The sequence below is a fragment of the Oncorhynchus keta genome, chromosome 23, assembly GCF_023373465.1.
Source record: "Oncorhynchus keta strain PuntledgeMale-10-30-2019 chromosome 23, Oket_V2, whole genome shotgun sequence".
Lineage (NCBI taxonomy): Eukaryota > Metazoa > Chordata > Actinopteri > Salmoniformes > Salmonidae > Oncorhynchus > Oncorhynchus keta.
The window spans coordinates 1,305,867-1,321,318 of record NC_068443.1 but is presented as its reverse complement, the minus strand read 5'-3'; the positions used below and the strand labels follow the sequence as shown (position 1 = coordinate 1,321,318).

Sequence of the window (15,452 nt, the reverse complement as noted above, 5' to 3'; positions counted from 1 at the left end):
CTGTCCAGAACTGGGGTTATGTTCTGAGTGGACCAGTCCCTTACTAAACTGTCCAGACCTGGGGTTATGTTCTGAGAGGTCCAGTCCCTTACTAAACTGTCCAGACCTGGGGTTATGTTCTGAGAGGTCCAGTCCCTTACTAAACTGTCCAGACCTGGGGTTAAGTTCTGAGTGGACCAGTCCCTTACTAAACTGTCCAGACCTGGGGTTATGTTCTGAGTGGACCAGTCCCTTACTAAACTGTCCAGACCTGGGGTTATGTTCTGAGAGGACCAGTCCCTTACTAAACTGTCCAGACCTGGGGTTATGTTCTGAGAGGACCAGTCCCTTACTAAACTGTCCAGACCTGGGGTTATGTTCTGAGAGGACCAGTCCCTTACTAAACTGTCCAGACCTGGGGTTATGTTCTGAGTGGACCAGTCCTTACTAAACTGTCCAGACCTGGGGTTATGTTCTGAGTGGACCAGTCCCTTACTAAACTGTCCAGACCTGGGGTTATGTCTGAGAGGTCCAGTCCCTTACTAAACTGTCCAGACCTGGGGTTATGTTCTGAGTGGACCAGTCCCTTACTAAACTGTCCAGACCTGGGGTTATGTTCTGAGTGGACCAGTCCCTTACTAAACTGTCCAGACCTGGGGGTTAGGTCCAGTCCCTTACTAAACTGTCCAGACCTGGGGTTATGTTCTGAGTGGACCAGTCCCTTACTAAACTGTCCAGACCTGGTCCAGTCCCTTACTAAACTGTCCAGACCTGGGGTTATGTTCTGAGTGGACCAGTCCCTTACTAAACTGTCCAGACCTGGGGTTATGTTCTGAGTGGACCAGTCCCTTACTAAACTGTCCAGACCTGGGGTTATGTTCTGAGACCAGTCCAGTCCCTGAGTGGACCAGTCCCTTACTAAACTGTCCAGACCTGGGGTTATGTTCTGAGTGGACCAGTCCCTTACTAAACTGTCCAGACCTGGGGTTAAGTTCTGAGAGGTCCAGTCCCTTACTAAACTGTCCAGACCTGGGGTTATGTTCTGAGTGGTCCAGTCCCTTACTAAACTGTCCAGACCTGGGGTTAAGTTCTGAGAGGTCCAGTCCCTTACTAAACTGTCCAGACCTGGGGTTAAGTTCTGAGAGGTCCAGTCCCTTACTAAACTGTCCAGACCTGGGGTTATGTTCTGAGTGGTCCAGTCCCTTACTAAACTGTCCAGACCTGGGGTTAAGTTCTGAGAGGTCCAGTCCCTTACTAAACTGTCCAGACCTGGGGTTATGTTCTGAGTGGTCCAGTCCCTTACTAAACTGTCCAGACCTGGGGTTATGTTCTGAGTGGACCAGTCCCTTACTAAACTGTCCAGACCTGGGGTTATGTTCTGAGTGGACCAGTCCCTTACTAAACTGTCCAGACCTGGGGTTATGTTCTGAGTGGACCAGTCCCTTACTAAACTGTCCAGACCTGGGGTTATGTTCTGAGAGGTCCAGTCCCTTACTAAACTGTCCAGACCTGGGGTTATGTTCTGAGTGGACCAGTCCCTTACTAAACTGTCCAGACCTGGGGTTATGTTCTGAGTGGACCAGTCCCTTACTAAACTGTCCAGACCTGGGGTTATGTTCTGAGTGGACCAGTCCCTTACTAAACTGTCCAGACCTGGGGTTATGTTCTGAGAGGACCAGTCCCTTACTAAACTGTCCAGACCTGGGGTTATGTTCTGAGTGGACCAGTCCCTTACTAAACTGTCCAGACCTGGGGTTATGTTCTGAGTGGACCAGTCCCTTACTAAACTGTCCAGAACTGGGGTTATGTTCTGAGTGGACCAGTCCCTTACTAAACTGTCCAGACCTGGGGTTATGTTCTGAGTGGTCCAGTCCCTTACTAAACTGTCCAGACCTGGGGTTATGTTCTGAGTGGACCAGTCCCTTACTAAACTGTCCAGACCTGGGGTTAAGTTCTGAGTGGTCCAGTCCCTTACTAAACTGTCCAGACCTGGGGTTATGTTCTGAGAGGACCAGTCCCTTACTAAACTGTCCAGACCTGGGGTTATGTTCTGAGTGGACCAGTCCCTTACTAAACTGTCCAGAACTGGGGTTATGTTCTGAGTGGACCAGTCCCTTACTAAACTGTCCAGACCTGGGGTTATGTTCTGAGTGGACCAGTCCCTTACTAAACTGTCCAGACCTGGGGTTATGTTCTGAGAGGACCAGTCCCTTACTAAACTGTCCAGACCTGGGGTTATGTTCTGGGACCAGTCCCTTACTAAACTGTCCAGATGTTCTGAGTGGACCAGTCCCTTACTAAACTGTCCAGACCTGGGGTTATGTTCTGAGTGGACCAGTCCCTTACTAAACTGTCCAGACCTGGGGTTATGAGTGGACCAGTACTCTGTCCAGACCTGGGGTTACCAGTCCCTTACTAAACTGTCCAGACCTGGGGTTATGTTCTGAGAGGTCCAGTCCCTTACTAAACTGTCCAGACCTGGGGTTATGTTCTGAGTGGACCAGTCCCTTACTAAACTGTCCAGACCTGGGGTTATGTTCTGAGAGGTCCAGTCCCTTACTAAACTGTCCAGACCTGGGGTTATGTTCTGAGTGGACCAGTCCCTTATGTTCTAAACTGTCCAGACCTGGGGTTATGTTCTGAGTGGTCCAGTCCCTTACTAAACTGTCCAGACCTGGGGTTATGTTCTGAGTGGACCAGTCCCTTACTAAACTGTCCAGACCTGGGGTTATGTTCTGAGAGGTCCAGTCCCTTACTAAACTGTCCAGACCTGGGGTTATGTTCTGAGTGGACCAGTCCCTTACTAAACTGTCCAGACCTGGGGTTATGTTCTGAGTGGACCAGTCCCTTACTAAACTGTCCAGACCTGGGGTTATGTTCTGAGTGGACCAGTCCCTTACTAAACTGTCCAGACCTGGGGTTATGTTCTGAGTGGACCAGTCCCTTACTAAACTGTCCAGACCTGGGGTTATGTTCTGAGTGGACCAGTCCCTTACTAAACTGTCCAGACCTGGGGTTATGTTCTGAGTGGTCCCTTACTAAAGTCAGACCTGGGGTTATGTTCTTACTAAACTGTCCAGACCTGGGGTTATGTTCTGAGTGGGACCAGTCCCTTACTAAACTGTCCAGACCTGGGGTTATGTTCTGAGTGGACCAGTCCCTTACTAAACTGTCCAGACCTGGGGTTATGTTCTGAGTGGACCAGTCCCTTACTAAACTGTCCAGACCTGGGGTTATGTTCTGAGTGGACCAGTCCCTTACTAAACTGTCCAGACCTGGGGTTATGTTCTGAGTGGACCAGTCCCTAAACTTCCAGACTAAACTGTCCAGACCTGGGGTTATGTTCTGAGTTGACCAGTCCCTTACTAAACTGTCCAGACCTGGGGTTATGTTCTGAGTTGACCAGTCCCTCACTAAACTGTCCAGACCTGGGATTAAGTTCTGAGTGGACCAGTCCTTTAATAAAGCTGTCCAGACCTGGGTTGTGTCCCAAATGTTACCCTATGGGCCCTGGTCAAAAGTAGCGCACTACATAGGGACTAGGGTGCCATTGCTAGCTGTATTGAATGGTTCTTTGTATATGCTACGCTACGCTGTGCTAGCATCACATTAAGAGGCAGGGAGGGAATGGTTCTTTGTATATGCTACGCTATGCTGTGTTAGCATCACATTAAGAGGCAGGGAGGGAATGGTTCTTTGTATATGCTACGCTATGCTGTGTTAGCATCACATTAAGAGGCAGGGAGGGAGGGGATGGTTCTTTATATATGCTACGCTATGCTGTGTTAGCATCACATTAAGAGGCAGGGAGGGAATGGTTCTTTGTATATGCTACGCTATGCTGTGTTAGCATCACATTAAGAGGCAGGGAGGGAGGGAATGGTTCTTTGTATATGCTACGCTACGCTGTGTTAGCATCACATTAAGAGGCAGGGAGGGAATGGCTCTACTAATGACTGTATTGAATGGTTCTTTGTATATGCTATGCTATGCTGTGTTAGCATCACATTAAGGGACAGGGAGGGAGGGAATGGTTCTTTGTATATGCTACGTTACGCTACGCTGTGCTAGCATCACATTAAGAGGCAGGGAGGGAATGGCTCTACTAATGAGTTGGATGAGTTCAAATCCAGGAGCAACGGACTGTACCATTTACACAACTCCCCTTGGGTTTTAATACTGTTTACATCCATTAGCAATGGACTGTACCATTCACACAGACTCCCCTTGGTGTTTAATACTGTTTACATCCATTAGCAATGGACTGTACCATTTACACAACTCCCTTGGTGTTTAATACTGTTTACATCCATTAGTAATGGACTGTACCATTCACACAGACTCCCCTTGGTGTTTAATACTGTTTACATCCATTAGTAATGGACTGTACCATTCACACAGACTCCCTTGGGGTTTAATACTGTTTACATCCATTAGCAATGGACTGTACCATTTACACAATCCCTTGGTGTTTAATACTGTTTACATCCATTAGCAATGGACTGTACCATTTACACAACTCCCTTGGTGTTTAGCATCACTGTTTACATCCATTAGTAATGGACTGTACCATTCATACAGACTCCCCTTGGTGTTTACATCCAGTAGTAATGGACTCTACCATTTACACAACTCCCCTTGGGTTTTAATACTGTTTACATCCATTAGCAATGGACTGTACCATTCACACAGACTCCCCTTGGTGTTTACATCCAATAGTAATGGACTACCATTCACACAGACTCCCCTTGGTGTTTACATCCAGTAGTAATGGACTCTACCATTCACACAGACTCCCCTTGGTGTTTAATACTGTTTACATCCAGTAGTAATGGACTCTACCATTTACACAGACTCCCCTTGGTGTTTAATAGTGTTTACATCCAGTAGTAATGGACTCGACCATTCACACAGACTCCCCTTGGTCTTTACATCCAGTAGTAATGGACTCTACCAATCACACAGACTCGCCTTGGTGTTTACATCCATTAGTAATGGACTGTACCATTCACACAGACTCCCCTTGGTGTTTACATCCAATAGTAATGGACTACCATTCACACAGACTCCCCTTGGTGTTTACATCCAGTAGTAATGGACTCTACCATTCACACAGACTCCCCTTGGTGTTTAATACTGTTTACATCCAGTAGTAATGGACTCTACCAATCACACAGACTCCCCTTGGTGTTTACATCCAGTAGTAATGGACTCTACCATTCACACAGACTCCCCTTGGTGTTTACATCCAGTAGTAATGGACTCTACCAATCACACAGACTCCCCTTGGGGTTTTGTAATTATCCCATCTGTGGCACTCTAGCAACATGATCCTGGACTTTCTATCTGGCTCCTTGGCTTAACATGATCCTGGACTGTCTATCTGGCTCCTTGCTGAACATGATCCTGGACTGTCTATCTGGCTCCTTGGTTAAACATGACCCTGGACTGTCTATCTGGCTCCTTGGTTAAACATGACCCTGGACTGTCTATCTGGCTCCTTGGTTAAACATGACCCTGGACTGTCTATCTGGCTCCTTGGTTAAACATGACCCTGGACTGTCTATCTGGCTCCTTGGTTAAACATGACCCTGGACTGTCTATCTGGCTCCTTGGTTAAACATGATCCTGGACTGTCTATCTGGCTCCTTGGTTAAACATGACCCTGGACTGTCTATCTGGCTCCTTGGTTAAACATGACCCTGGACTGTCTATCTGGCTCCTTGGCTGAACATGATCCTGGACTGTCTATCTGGCTCCTTGGCTGAACATGATCCTGGACTGTCTATCTGGCTCCTTGGCTTAACATGATCCTGGACTGTCTATCTGGCTCCTTGGTTAAACATGACCCTGGACTGTCTATCTGGCTCCTATGCTGAACATGATCCTGGACTGTCTATCTGGCTCCTATGCTGAACATGATCCTGGACTGTCTATCTGGCTCCTTGGTTAAACATGATCCTGGACTGTCTATCTGGCTCCTTGGCTGAACATGATCCTGGACTGTCTATCTGGCTCCTTGGCTGAACATGATCCTGGACTGTCTATCTGGCTCCTTGGTTAAACATGACCCTGGACTGTCTATCTGGCTCCTTGGTTAAACATGACCCTGGACTGTCTATCTGGCTCCTTGGTTAAACATGACCCTGGACTGTCTATCTGGCTCCTTGGTTAAACATGACCCTGGACTGTCTATCTGACTCCTTGGCTGAACATGGCTTTGCATATGAACCATATTCCTCAGTTCTAATAAAGTCACGTTGTGCTCTTTGACAAGACATAGTCATTACTTCAATCTGTCTTTGTATTGCTCTTTTAATTATCCGGTGTCATAATGCCCCAGAAGGAATCCGGTGAGCATGTTTTAATGTTTAATAGTTATTCACGCTTTGCAAAATAACCCCCTCTTTTTTTTTTAAATGTCCCGGTCATTAATACATCTCAACCGCTCCATCTTACCGTAATGTTTTCCATAATAACATCGAACTGACTTTATTATTCGTCTTATTGATACTTATTGATACTTGAGCCAATAAGGAAGCAGCCGGGGGGGTTGATGTCCAGGAGTAGCGGGGAGACAGCATTACATACAGTACAGACATGTATGGGGGCTGGGTTACAACCCAAATGGCACCTTATTCCTATCATAGTGCACTACTGTTTAGCCAGCTTCCATAGGGCTCTATATAGGGACTGTTGACCAGGTTCCATAGGGCTCTATATAGGGACTGTTAACCAGGTTCCATAGGGCTCTATATAGGGACTGTTAACCAGGTTCCATAAGACTCTATATAGGGACTATTGACCAGGTTCCATAGGGCTCTATATAGGGACTGTTAACCAGGTTCCATAGGGCTCTATATAGGGACTGTTGACCAGGTTCCATAGGGCTCTATATAGGGACTGTTGACCAGGTTCCATAGGGCTCTATATAGGGACTGTTGACCAGGTTCCATAGGGCTCTATATAGGGACTGTTGACCAGGTTCCATAGGGCTCTATATAGGGACTGTTGACCAGGTTCCATAGGGCTCTATATAGGGACTGTTAACCAGGTTCCATAGGGCTCTATATAGGGACTGTTGACCAGGTTCCATAGGGCTCTATATAGGGACTGTTGACCAGGTTCCATAGGGCTCTATATAGGGACTGTTGACCAGGTTCCATAGGGCTCTATATAGGGACTGTTGACCAGGTTCCATAGGGCTCTATATAGGGACTGTTGACCAGGTTCCATAGGGCTCTATATAGGGACTGTTGACCAGCTTCAATAGGGCTCTATATAGGGACTGTTAACCAGGTTCCATAGGGCTCTATATAGGGACTGTTGACCAGGTTCCATAGGGCTCTATATAGGGACTGTTGACCAGGTTCCATAGGGCTCTATATAGGGACTGTTGACCAGGTTCCATAGGGCTCTATATAGGGACTGTTGACCAGGTTCCATAGGGCTCTATATAGGGACTGTTGACCAGGTTCCATAGGGCTCTATATAGGGACTGTTGACCAGGTTCCATAGGGCTCTATATAGGGACTGTTGACCAGGTTCCATAGGGCTCTATATAGGGACTGTTAACCAGGTTCCATAGGGCTCTATATAGGGACTGTTGACCAGGTTCCATAGGGCTCTATATTATATAGGGACTGTTGACCAGGTTCCATAGGGCTCTATATTATATAGGGACTGTTGACCAGGTTCCATAGGGCTCTATATTATATAGGGACTGTTGACCAGGTTCCATAGGGCTCTATATTATATAGGGACTGTTAGCCAGGTTCCATAGGGCTCTATATTATATAGGGACTGTTGACCAGGTTCCATAGGGCTCTATATAGGGACTGTTGACCAGGTTCCATAGGGCTCTATATAGGGACTGTTGACCAGGTTCCATAGGGCTCTAAATAGGGACTGTTGACCAGGTTCCATAGGGCTCTATATTATATAGGGACTGTTAACCAGGTTCCATAGGGCTCTATATAGGGACTGTTGACCAGGTTCCATAGGGCTCTATATAGGGACTGTTAACCAGGTTCCATAGGGCTCTATATAGGGACTGTTAGCCAGGTTCCATAGGGCTCTATATTATATAGGGACTGTTGACCAGGTTCCATAGGGCTCTATATTATATGGGGACTGTTAGCCAGGTTCCATAGGGCTCTATATAGGGACTGTTGACCAGGTTCCATAGGGCTCTATATAGGGACTGTTAACCAGGTTCCATAGGGCTCTATATAGGGACTGTTGACCAGGTTCCATAGGGCTCTATATAGGGACTGTTGACCAGGTTCCATAGGGCTCTATATAGGGACTGTTGACCAGGTTCCATAGGGCTCTATATAGGGACTGTTGACCAGGTTCCATAGGGCTCTATATAGGGACTGTTGACCAGGTTCCATAGGGCTCTATATAGGGACTGTTAACCAGCTTCCATAGGGCTCTATATAGGGACTGTCAACAGTAGTGCACTAGATAGGGAATAGGGTGCTGTTTCGGTCGACCCCTGGATAGAGACAGATAGAGGTCAGAGGTCACAGGAGTGTCCCATCCTGTCTTCCATACCTGGAAATCTGTGACCAGGTCGCGTCCCAGGGTGCTGATGGGCGAATCCCGGGACATGGAGGTGACCCCTGACAGGAAGCTGCTAGACTCTGTAAGGTTGGGCATGGGCGACAGGTCATCCCCACTATCCCGTTCCCCTACCCTCTCCCTTAGCCCGTCTCCCAGGTGATCCACCTTCTCCATGAAGATATGGAGCTCTGTCCTGAAGGCCTTCATTCGGGTGTTGATAGTGTCCAGGACCTGGGAGTCTTGTAGGGACTCGGGGAGTGTGGTGGTGTTGCCCCTGTCCTCTCCGCTTCCCTCCCCCCTGTGTCCTCTGAACCCCTCTATGCAGAGACTGTCCCCTCCTGTTACTATAATCTTTCCCTCGTAGATCAGACTGTCCGTGTCGGTAATGAGGCGGTCTACGGTCTTCCCAAGACGCTCTGCTTCTCGTTTGACGTTCATGAACGTCTCACGGTCTTCTCGTCTGAGGTTGGCTAGTTCCGTGGTGCTGAGCCCGCTGATCTCGTCTGAGGGCTTGTGACTTCCGAAACCAGAGGTCGTGGTGGTCTTCTCAAACAGGTCCTCCGAGTCGCTCTCGCCGCCAACAGGCCCCTCCCTCTTGGGGTGTAGAAGGAGGAGCCTCCCAGTTTCTTCCTCTTCTGCGGCGTCTCGGCGGCCGGTGTCGCTGTCTGCATCGCTGTCCCGTGGGGAGCCGGTGCGGAGGCCCAAGTGTTGGGCCAGGTCACAGCGCTGAACGTTGGACATCAGAACTCTGTTCTCATACTGCAGCTTCATCACCTGGATGGGTAAGGAGACAAGACCACAATATGTTAACTTCAGAGAAGACAACGTTATGTTAACGTCAGAGAGAAGACACCATTATGTTAGCTCCAGAGAAAAGACAACATTATGTTAGCTCCAGAGAAAAGACAACATTATGTTAGCTCCAGAGAAAAGACAACATTATGTTAGCTTCAGAGAGAAGACACCATTATGTTAGCTTCAGAGAGAAGACACCATTATGTTAGCTTCAGAGAGAAGACACCATTATGTTAGCTCCAGAGAAAAGACAACATTATGTTAGCTCCAGAGAAAAGACAACATTATGTTAGCTCCAGAGAAAAGACAACATTATGTTAGCTTCAGAGAGAAGACACCATTATGTTAGCTTCAGAGAGAAGACACCATTATGTTAGCTTCAGAGAGAAGACACCATTATGTTAGCTTCAGAAAGAAGACACCATTATGTTAGCTTCAGAGAGAAGACACCATTATGTTAGCTTCAGAGAGAAGACACCATTATGTTAGCTTCAGAGAGAAGACACCATTATGTTAGCTTCAGAGAGAAGACACCATTATGTTAGCTTCAGAGAGAAGACACCATTATGTTAGCTTCAGAGAGAAGACACCATTATGTTAGCTTCAGAGAGAAGACACCATTATGTTGTTAGAAGCATTATGTTCAGAGAGAAGACACCATTATGTTAGCTTCAGAGAGAAGACACCATTATGTTAGCTTCAGAGAGAAGACACCATTATGTTAGCTTCAGAGAGAAGACACCATTATGTTAGCTTCAGAGAGAAGACACCATTATGTTAGCTTCAGAGAGAAGACACCATTATGTTAGCTTCAGAGAGAAGACACCATTATGTTAGCTTCAGAGAGAAGACACCATTATGTTAGCTTCAGAGAGAAGACACCATTATGTTAGCTTCAGAGAGAAGACACCATTATGTTAGCTTCAGAGAGAAGACACCATTATGTTAGCTTCAGAGAGAAGACACCATTATGTTAGCTTCAGAGAGAAGACACCATTATGTTAGCTTCAGAGAGAAGACACCATTATGTTAGCTTCAGAGAGAAGACACCATTATGTTAGCTTCAGAGAGAAGACACCATTATGTTAGCTTCAGAGAGAAGACACCATTATGTTAGCTTCAGAGAGAAGACACCATTATGTTAGCTTCAGAGAGAAGACACCATTATGTTAGCTTCAGAGAGAAGACACCATTATGTTAGCTTCAGAGAGAAGACACCATTATGTTAGCTTCAGAGAGAAGACACCATTATGTTAGCTTCAGACACCATTATGTTAGCTTCAGAGAGAAGACACCATTATGTTAGCTTTAGACAGAAGACACCATTATGTTAGCTTCAGAGAGAAGACACCATTATGTTAGCTTCAGAGAGAAGACACCATTATGTTAGCTTCAGAGAGAAGACACCATTATGTTAGCTTCAGAGAGAAGACACCATTATGTTAGCTTCAGAGAGAAGACACCATTATGTTAGCTTCAGAGAGAAGACACCATTATGTTAGCTTCAGAGAGAAGACACCATTATGTTAGCTTCAGAGAGAAGACACCATTATGTTAGCTTCAGAGAGAAGACACCATTATGTTAGCTTCAGAGAGAAGACACCATTATGTTAGCTTCAGAGAGAAGACACCATTATGTTAGCTTCAGAGAGAAGACACCATTATGTTAGCTTCAGAGAGAAGACACCATTATGTTAGCTTCAGAGAGAAGACACCATTATGTTAGCTTCAGAGAGAAGACACCATTATGTTAGCTTCAGAGAGAAGACACCATTATGTTAGCTTCAGAGAGAAGACACCATTATGTTAGCTTCAGAGAGAAGACACCATTATGTTAGCTTCAGAGAGAAGACACCATTATGTTAGCTTCAGAGAGAAGACACCATTATGTTAGCTTCAGAGAGAAGACACCATTATGTTAGCTTCAGAGAGAAGACACCATTATGTTAGCTTCAGAGAGAAGACACCATTATGTTAGCTTCAGAGAGAAGACACCATTATGTTAGCTTCAGAGAGAAGACACCATTATGTTAGCTTCAGAGAGAAGACACCATTATGTTAGCTTCAGAGAGAAGACACCATTATGTTAGCTTCAGGAACATCTTAAGACAAAATGTCTTTACAAAGATAACAACCAGATACAATACACAGAGCATTATTGTTACTCTAGTGAGTCATACAGAGAGCATTATGGGTACTGTAGTACATCATACACAGATCATTATGGGTACTGTAGTACACCATACACAGAGCATTATGGGTACTGTAGTACATCATACACAGAGCATTATGGGTACTGTAGTACATCATACACAGAGCATTGTGGGTACTGTAGTACATCATACACAGAGCATTATGGGTACTGTAGTACATCATACACAGAGCATTGTGGGTACTGTAGTACATCATACACAGAGCATTGTGGGTACTGTAGTACATCATACAACACACCTTCCCGCTGAGCTCGTTGATCTGCATCCTGGCTGCCTTCAGCTCCTCCATCATCACAACACCGCCACCGTTACCCCCGCCGCCACCATTACCCCCATTACCGGTCTTCATCAGCATCACTCCGCCATCGACCTCCTCGTCTCTCGGGCCGAACTTGAAGCGGTTCAGTTCGGAGGTCAGCTGTTTGTTGTGGTCCTCGATCTCCGAGATGGACCGCCGTAGAAGTTCTGCCTCTTCCTCTACAAACTGTAGGTGGCGCCGCAGCTCCCCGGCTGACTCCAGAGCATCTCCGCCGTACGGGGAGGAGGGCATGCTGCTGAAGGGCTCCCGGCCGAAACAGTCCCTCTCGTACTGGCAGCGGATGTCCTCGTTCTCAGCCCTCAGGCCTCGGTTCTCCACCTGATAATAATGATCACAGTGTCCTGTTTTATTTAGGAAATTATTTTCTTTCCTATACGAAGAAAAAAATTATGACAAAGTTTGTTTTCAAAATGCTATTTACTATGTAGCTCACTGCTTAGGGCCCTGGTCTATAGTAGTGCATAGGGCCGTGGTCTATAGTAGTGCATAGGGCCCTGGTCTATAGTAGTGCATAGGGCCCTGGTCTATAGTAGTGGATAGGGCCCTGGTCTATAGTAGTGGATAGGGCCCTGGTCTATAGTAGTGGATAGGGCCCTGGTCTATAGTAGTGCATAGGGCCCTGGTCTATAGTAGTGGATAGGGCCCTGGTCTATAGTAGTGGATAGGGCCCTGGTCTATAGTAGTGGATAGGGCCCTGATCTATAGTAGTGCATAGGGCCGTGGTCTATAGTAGTGGATAGGGCCGTGGTCTATAGTAGTGCACAGGGCCCTGGTCTATAGTAATGGATAGGGCCCTGGTCTATAGTAGTGCATAGGGCCCTGGTCTATAGTAGTGCATAGGGCCCTGGTCTATAGTAGTGGATAGGGCCCTGGTCTATAGTAGTGCATAGGGCCCTGGTCTATAGTAGTGCATAGGGCCCTGGTCTATAGTAGTGGATAGGGCCCTGGTCTATAGTAGTGCATAGGGCCCTGGTCTATAGTAATGGATAGGGCCCTGGTCTATAGTAGTGCATAGGGCCCTGGTCTATAGTAGTGGATAGGGCCCTGGTCTATAGTAGTGCATAGGGCCCTGGTCTATAGTAGTGCATAGGGCCCTGGTCTATAGTAGTGGATAGGGCCCTGGTCTATAGTAGTGCATAGGGCCCTGATCTATAGTAGTGCATAGGGCCGTGGTCTATAGTAGTGGATAGGGCCCTGGTCTATAGTAGTGGATAGGGCCCTGGTATATAGTAGTGGATAGGACCCTGGTAATGCATAGGGCCCTGGTCTATAGTAGTGCATAGGGCCCTGGTCTATAGTAGTGGATAGGGCCCTGGTCTATAGTAGTGATAGGACCCTGGTCTATAGTAGTGGATAGGGCCCTGGTCTATAGTAGTGGATAGGGCCCTGGTCTATAGTAGTGCATAGGGCCCTGGTCTATAGTAGTGCATAGGGCCCTGGTCTATAGTAATGGATAGGGCCCTGGTCTATAGTAGTGGATAGGGCCCTGGTCTATAGTAGTGCATAGGGCCCTGGTCTATAGTAGTGGATAGGGCCCTGGTCTATAGTAGTGCATAGGGCCCTGGTCTATAGTAGTGCATAGGGCCCTGGTCTATAGTAGTGGATAGGGCCCTGGTCTATAGTAGTGCATAGGGCCCTGGTCTATAGTAGTGGATAGGGCCGTGGTCTATAGTAGTGGATAGGGCCCTGGTCTATAGTAGTGGATAGGGCCGTGGTCTATAGTAGTGGATAGGGCCGTGGTCTATAGTAGTGGTTAGGGCCCTGGTCTATAGTAGTGCATAGGGCCTGGTCTATAGTAGTGCATAGGGCCCTGGTCTATAGTCATGGATAGGGCCCTGGTCTATAGTGGATAGGGCCCTGGTCTATAGTAGTGGATAGGGCCCTGGTCTATAGTAGTGGATAGGGCCCTGGTCTATAGTAGTGGATAGGGCCCTGGTCTATAGTAGTGGATAGGGCCCTGGTCTATAGTAGTGGATAGGGCCCTGGTCTATAGTAGTGGATAGGGCCCTGGTCTATAGTAGTGCATAGGGCCCTGGTCTATAGTAGTGGATAGGGCCCTGGTCTATAGTAGTGCATAGGGCCCTGGTCTATAGTAGTGCATAGGGCCCTGGTCTATAGTAGTGGATCGGGCCCTGGTCTATAGTAGTGCATAGGGCCCTGGTCTATAGTAGTGCATAGGGCCCTGGTCTATAGTAGTGCATAGGGCCGTGGTCTATAGTAGAGGATAGGGCCCTGGTCTATAGTAGTGGATAGGACCCTGGTAATGCACAGGGCCCTGGTCTATAGTAGTGGATAGGGCCCTGGTCTATAGTAGTGGATAGGGCCCTGGTAATGCACAGGGCCCTGGTCTATAGTAGTGGATAGGGCCCTGGTCTATAGTAGTGGATAGGGCCCTGGTAATGCACAGGGCCCTGGTCTATAGTAGTGGATAGGGCCCTGGTCTATAGTAGTGGATAGGGCCCTGGTAATGCACAGGGCCCTGGTCTATAGTAGTGGAAAAGGGGGACATTTGGGGGACACAGCCAAAGGTAAAATAGTCATGGCACCTACCTCTAGTTCAACAATTTTCCTCCCCAGAATATTAGCCTCTTCCTCCACCAGTTTGAGTCGGAGCCGTAGCTCGGCCTCCCTGGTGCTGTGGGGCCCACCGCCTGCGAGCTCTGCCAGGGGTAGAGGGCTGTCCACGTCCCCGTAGACAGACTTATACTTCTGTATCTCCTGCTCAAGCTCTTCCTTCTCCCTCCCCAGCTTGGCCATCTTCTTTCGCATGAGGGTGGATTCTTCCTTAGAGAATTGCAGCTGGCACCTGAGATCTGCACTGTCGTCCTGATTCAGAAACTTCTTGTCCTTAAAGGTTTCCCTGCTCCCTCTCCGCCGTAGAGTGGTCTGTGAGAAGGAAGGAGAAATCACAAACATTATAGAGGACATACTGCACACTGATGCATACGATAACCAGGACAAGGTGGGGACAAATGATTTACACAGTTTTAATCCTCAAATCTTTTGTCCCTTTTTTTGACAGAATACATGGACATAATATCAAGGGCCCGGAGGTTTTCCTGCTCAGGTCTTGTCAATCAAATTCAATCAAATGTATTCATAAAGCCCTCCTTACATCAGCTGATGTCACAAAGTGCTGTACACAAACCCAGCCTAAAACCCCAAACAGCAAGCAATGCAGGTGTAGAAGCACGGTGGGTAGGAAAAACTCCCTAGAAAGGCAGGAACCTAGGAAGAAACCTGGAGAGGAACCAGGCTATGAGGGGTGGCCAGTCCTCTTCTGGCTGTGCCGGGTAGAGAGGAACCAGGCTCTGAGGGGTGAGCAGTTCTCTTCTGGCTGTGCCGGGTAGAGAGGAACCAGGCTCTGAGGGGTGGCCAGTCCTCTTCTGACTGTGCCAGGTAGAGAGGAACCAGGCTCTGAGGGGTGAGCAGTTCTCTTCTGGCTGTGCCGGGTAGAGAGAACCAGGCTCTGAGGGGTGGCCAGTCCTCTTCTGGCTGTGCCGGGTAGAGAGGAACCAGGCTATGAGGGGTGGCCAGTCCTCTTCTGGCTGTGCCGGGTAGAGAGGAACCAGGCTATG

The 15,452-nt window shown here is 47.6% G+C and overlaps 1 protein-coding gene across 1 annotated transcript in view; it reads right to left on the bottom strand.

Annotated features, from left to right (window-relative positions):
- The window catches only part of LOC118377712 (microtubule cross-linking factor 1-like), a 171,516-nt gene that overhangs the window by 34,357 nt on the left and 121,707 nt on the right, over positions 1-15,452 (bottom strand). The window contains exons 4-6 of the mRNA XM_052477387.1: positions 14,425-14,760; positions 11,794-12,192; positions 8,539-9,321 (exon numbers count right to left, since the gene is read on the bottom strand). Of these exons, the coding sequence (XP_052333347.1) occupies positions 8,539-9,321; positions 11,794-12,192; positions 14,425-14,760 (1,518 nt within the window). The remainder of the gene's footprint in view (positions 1-8,538; positions 9,322-11,793; positions 12,193-14,424; positions 14,761-15,452) is intronic.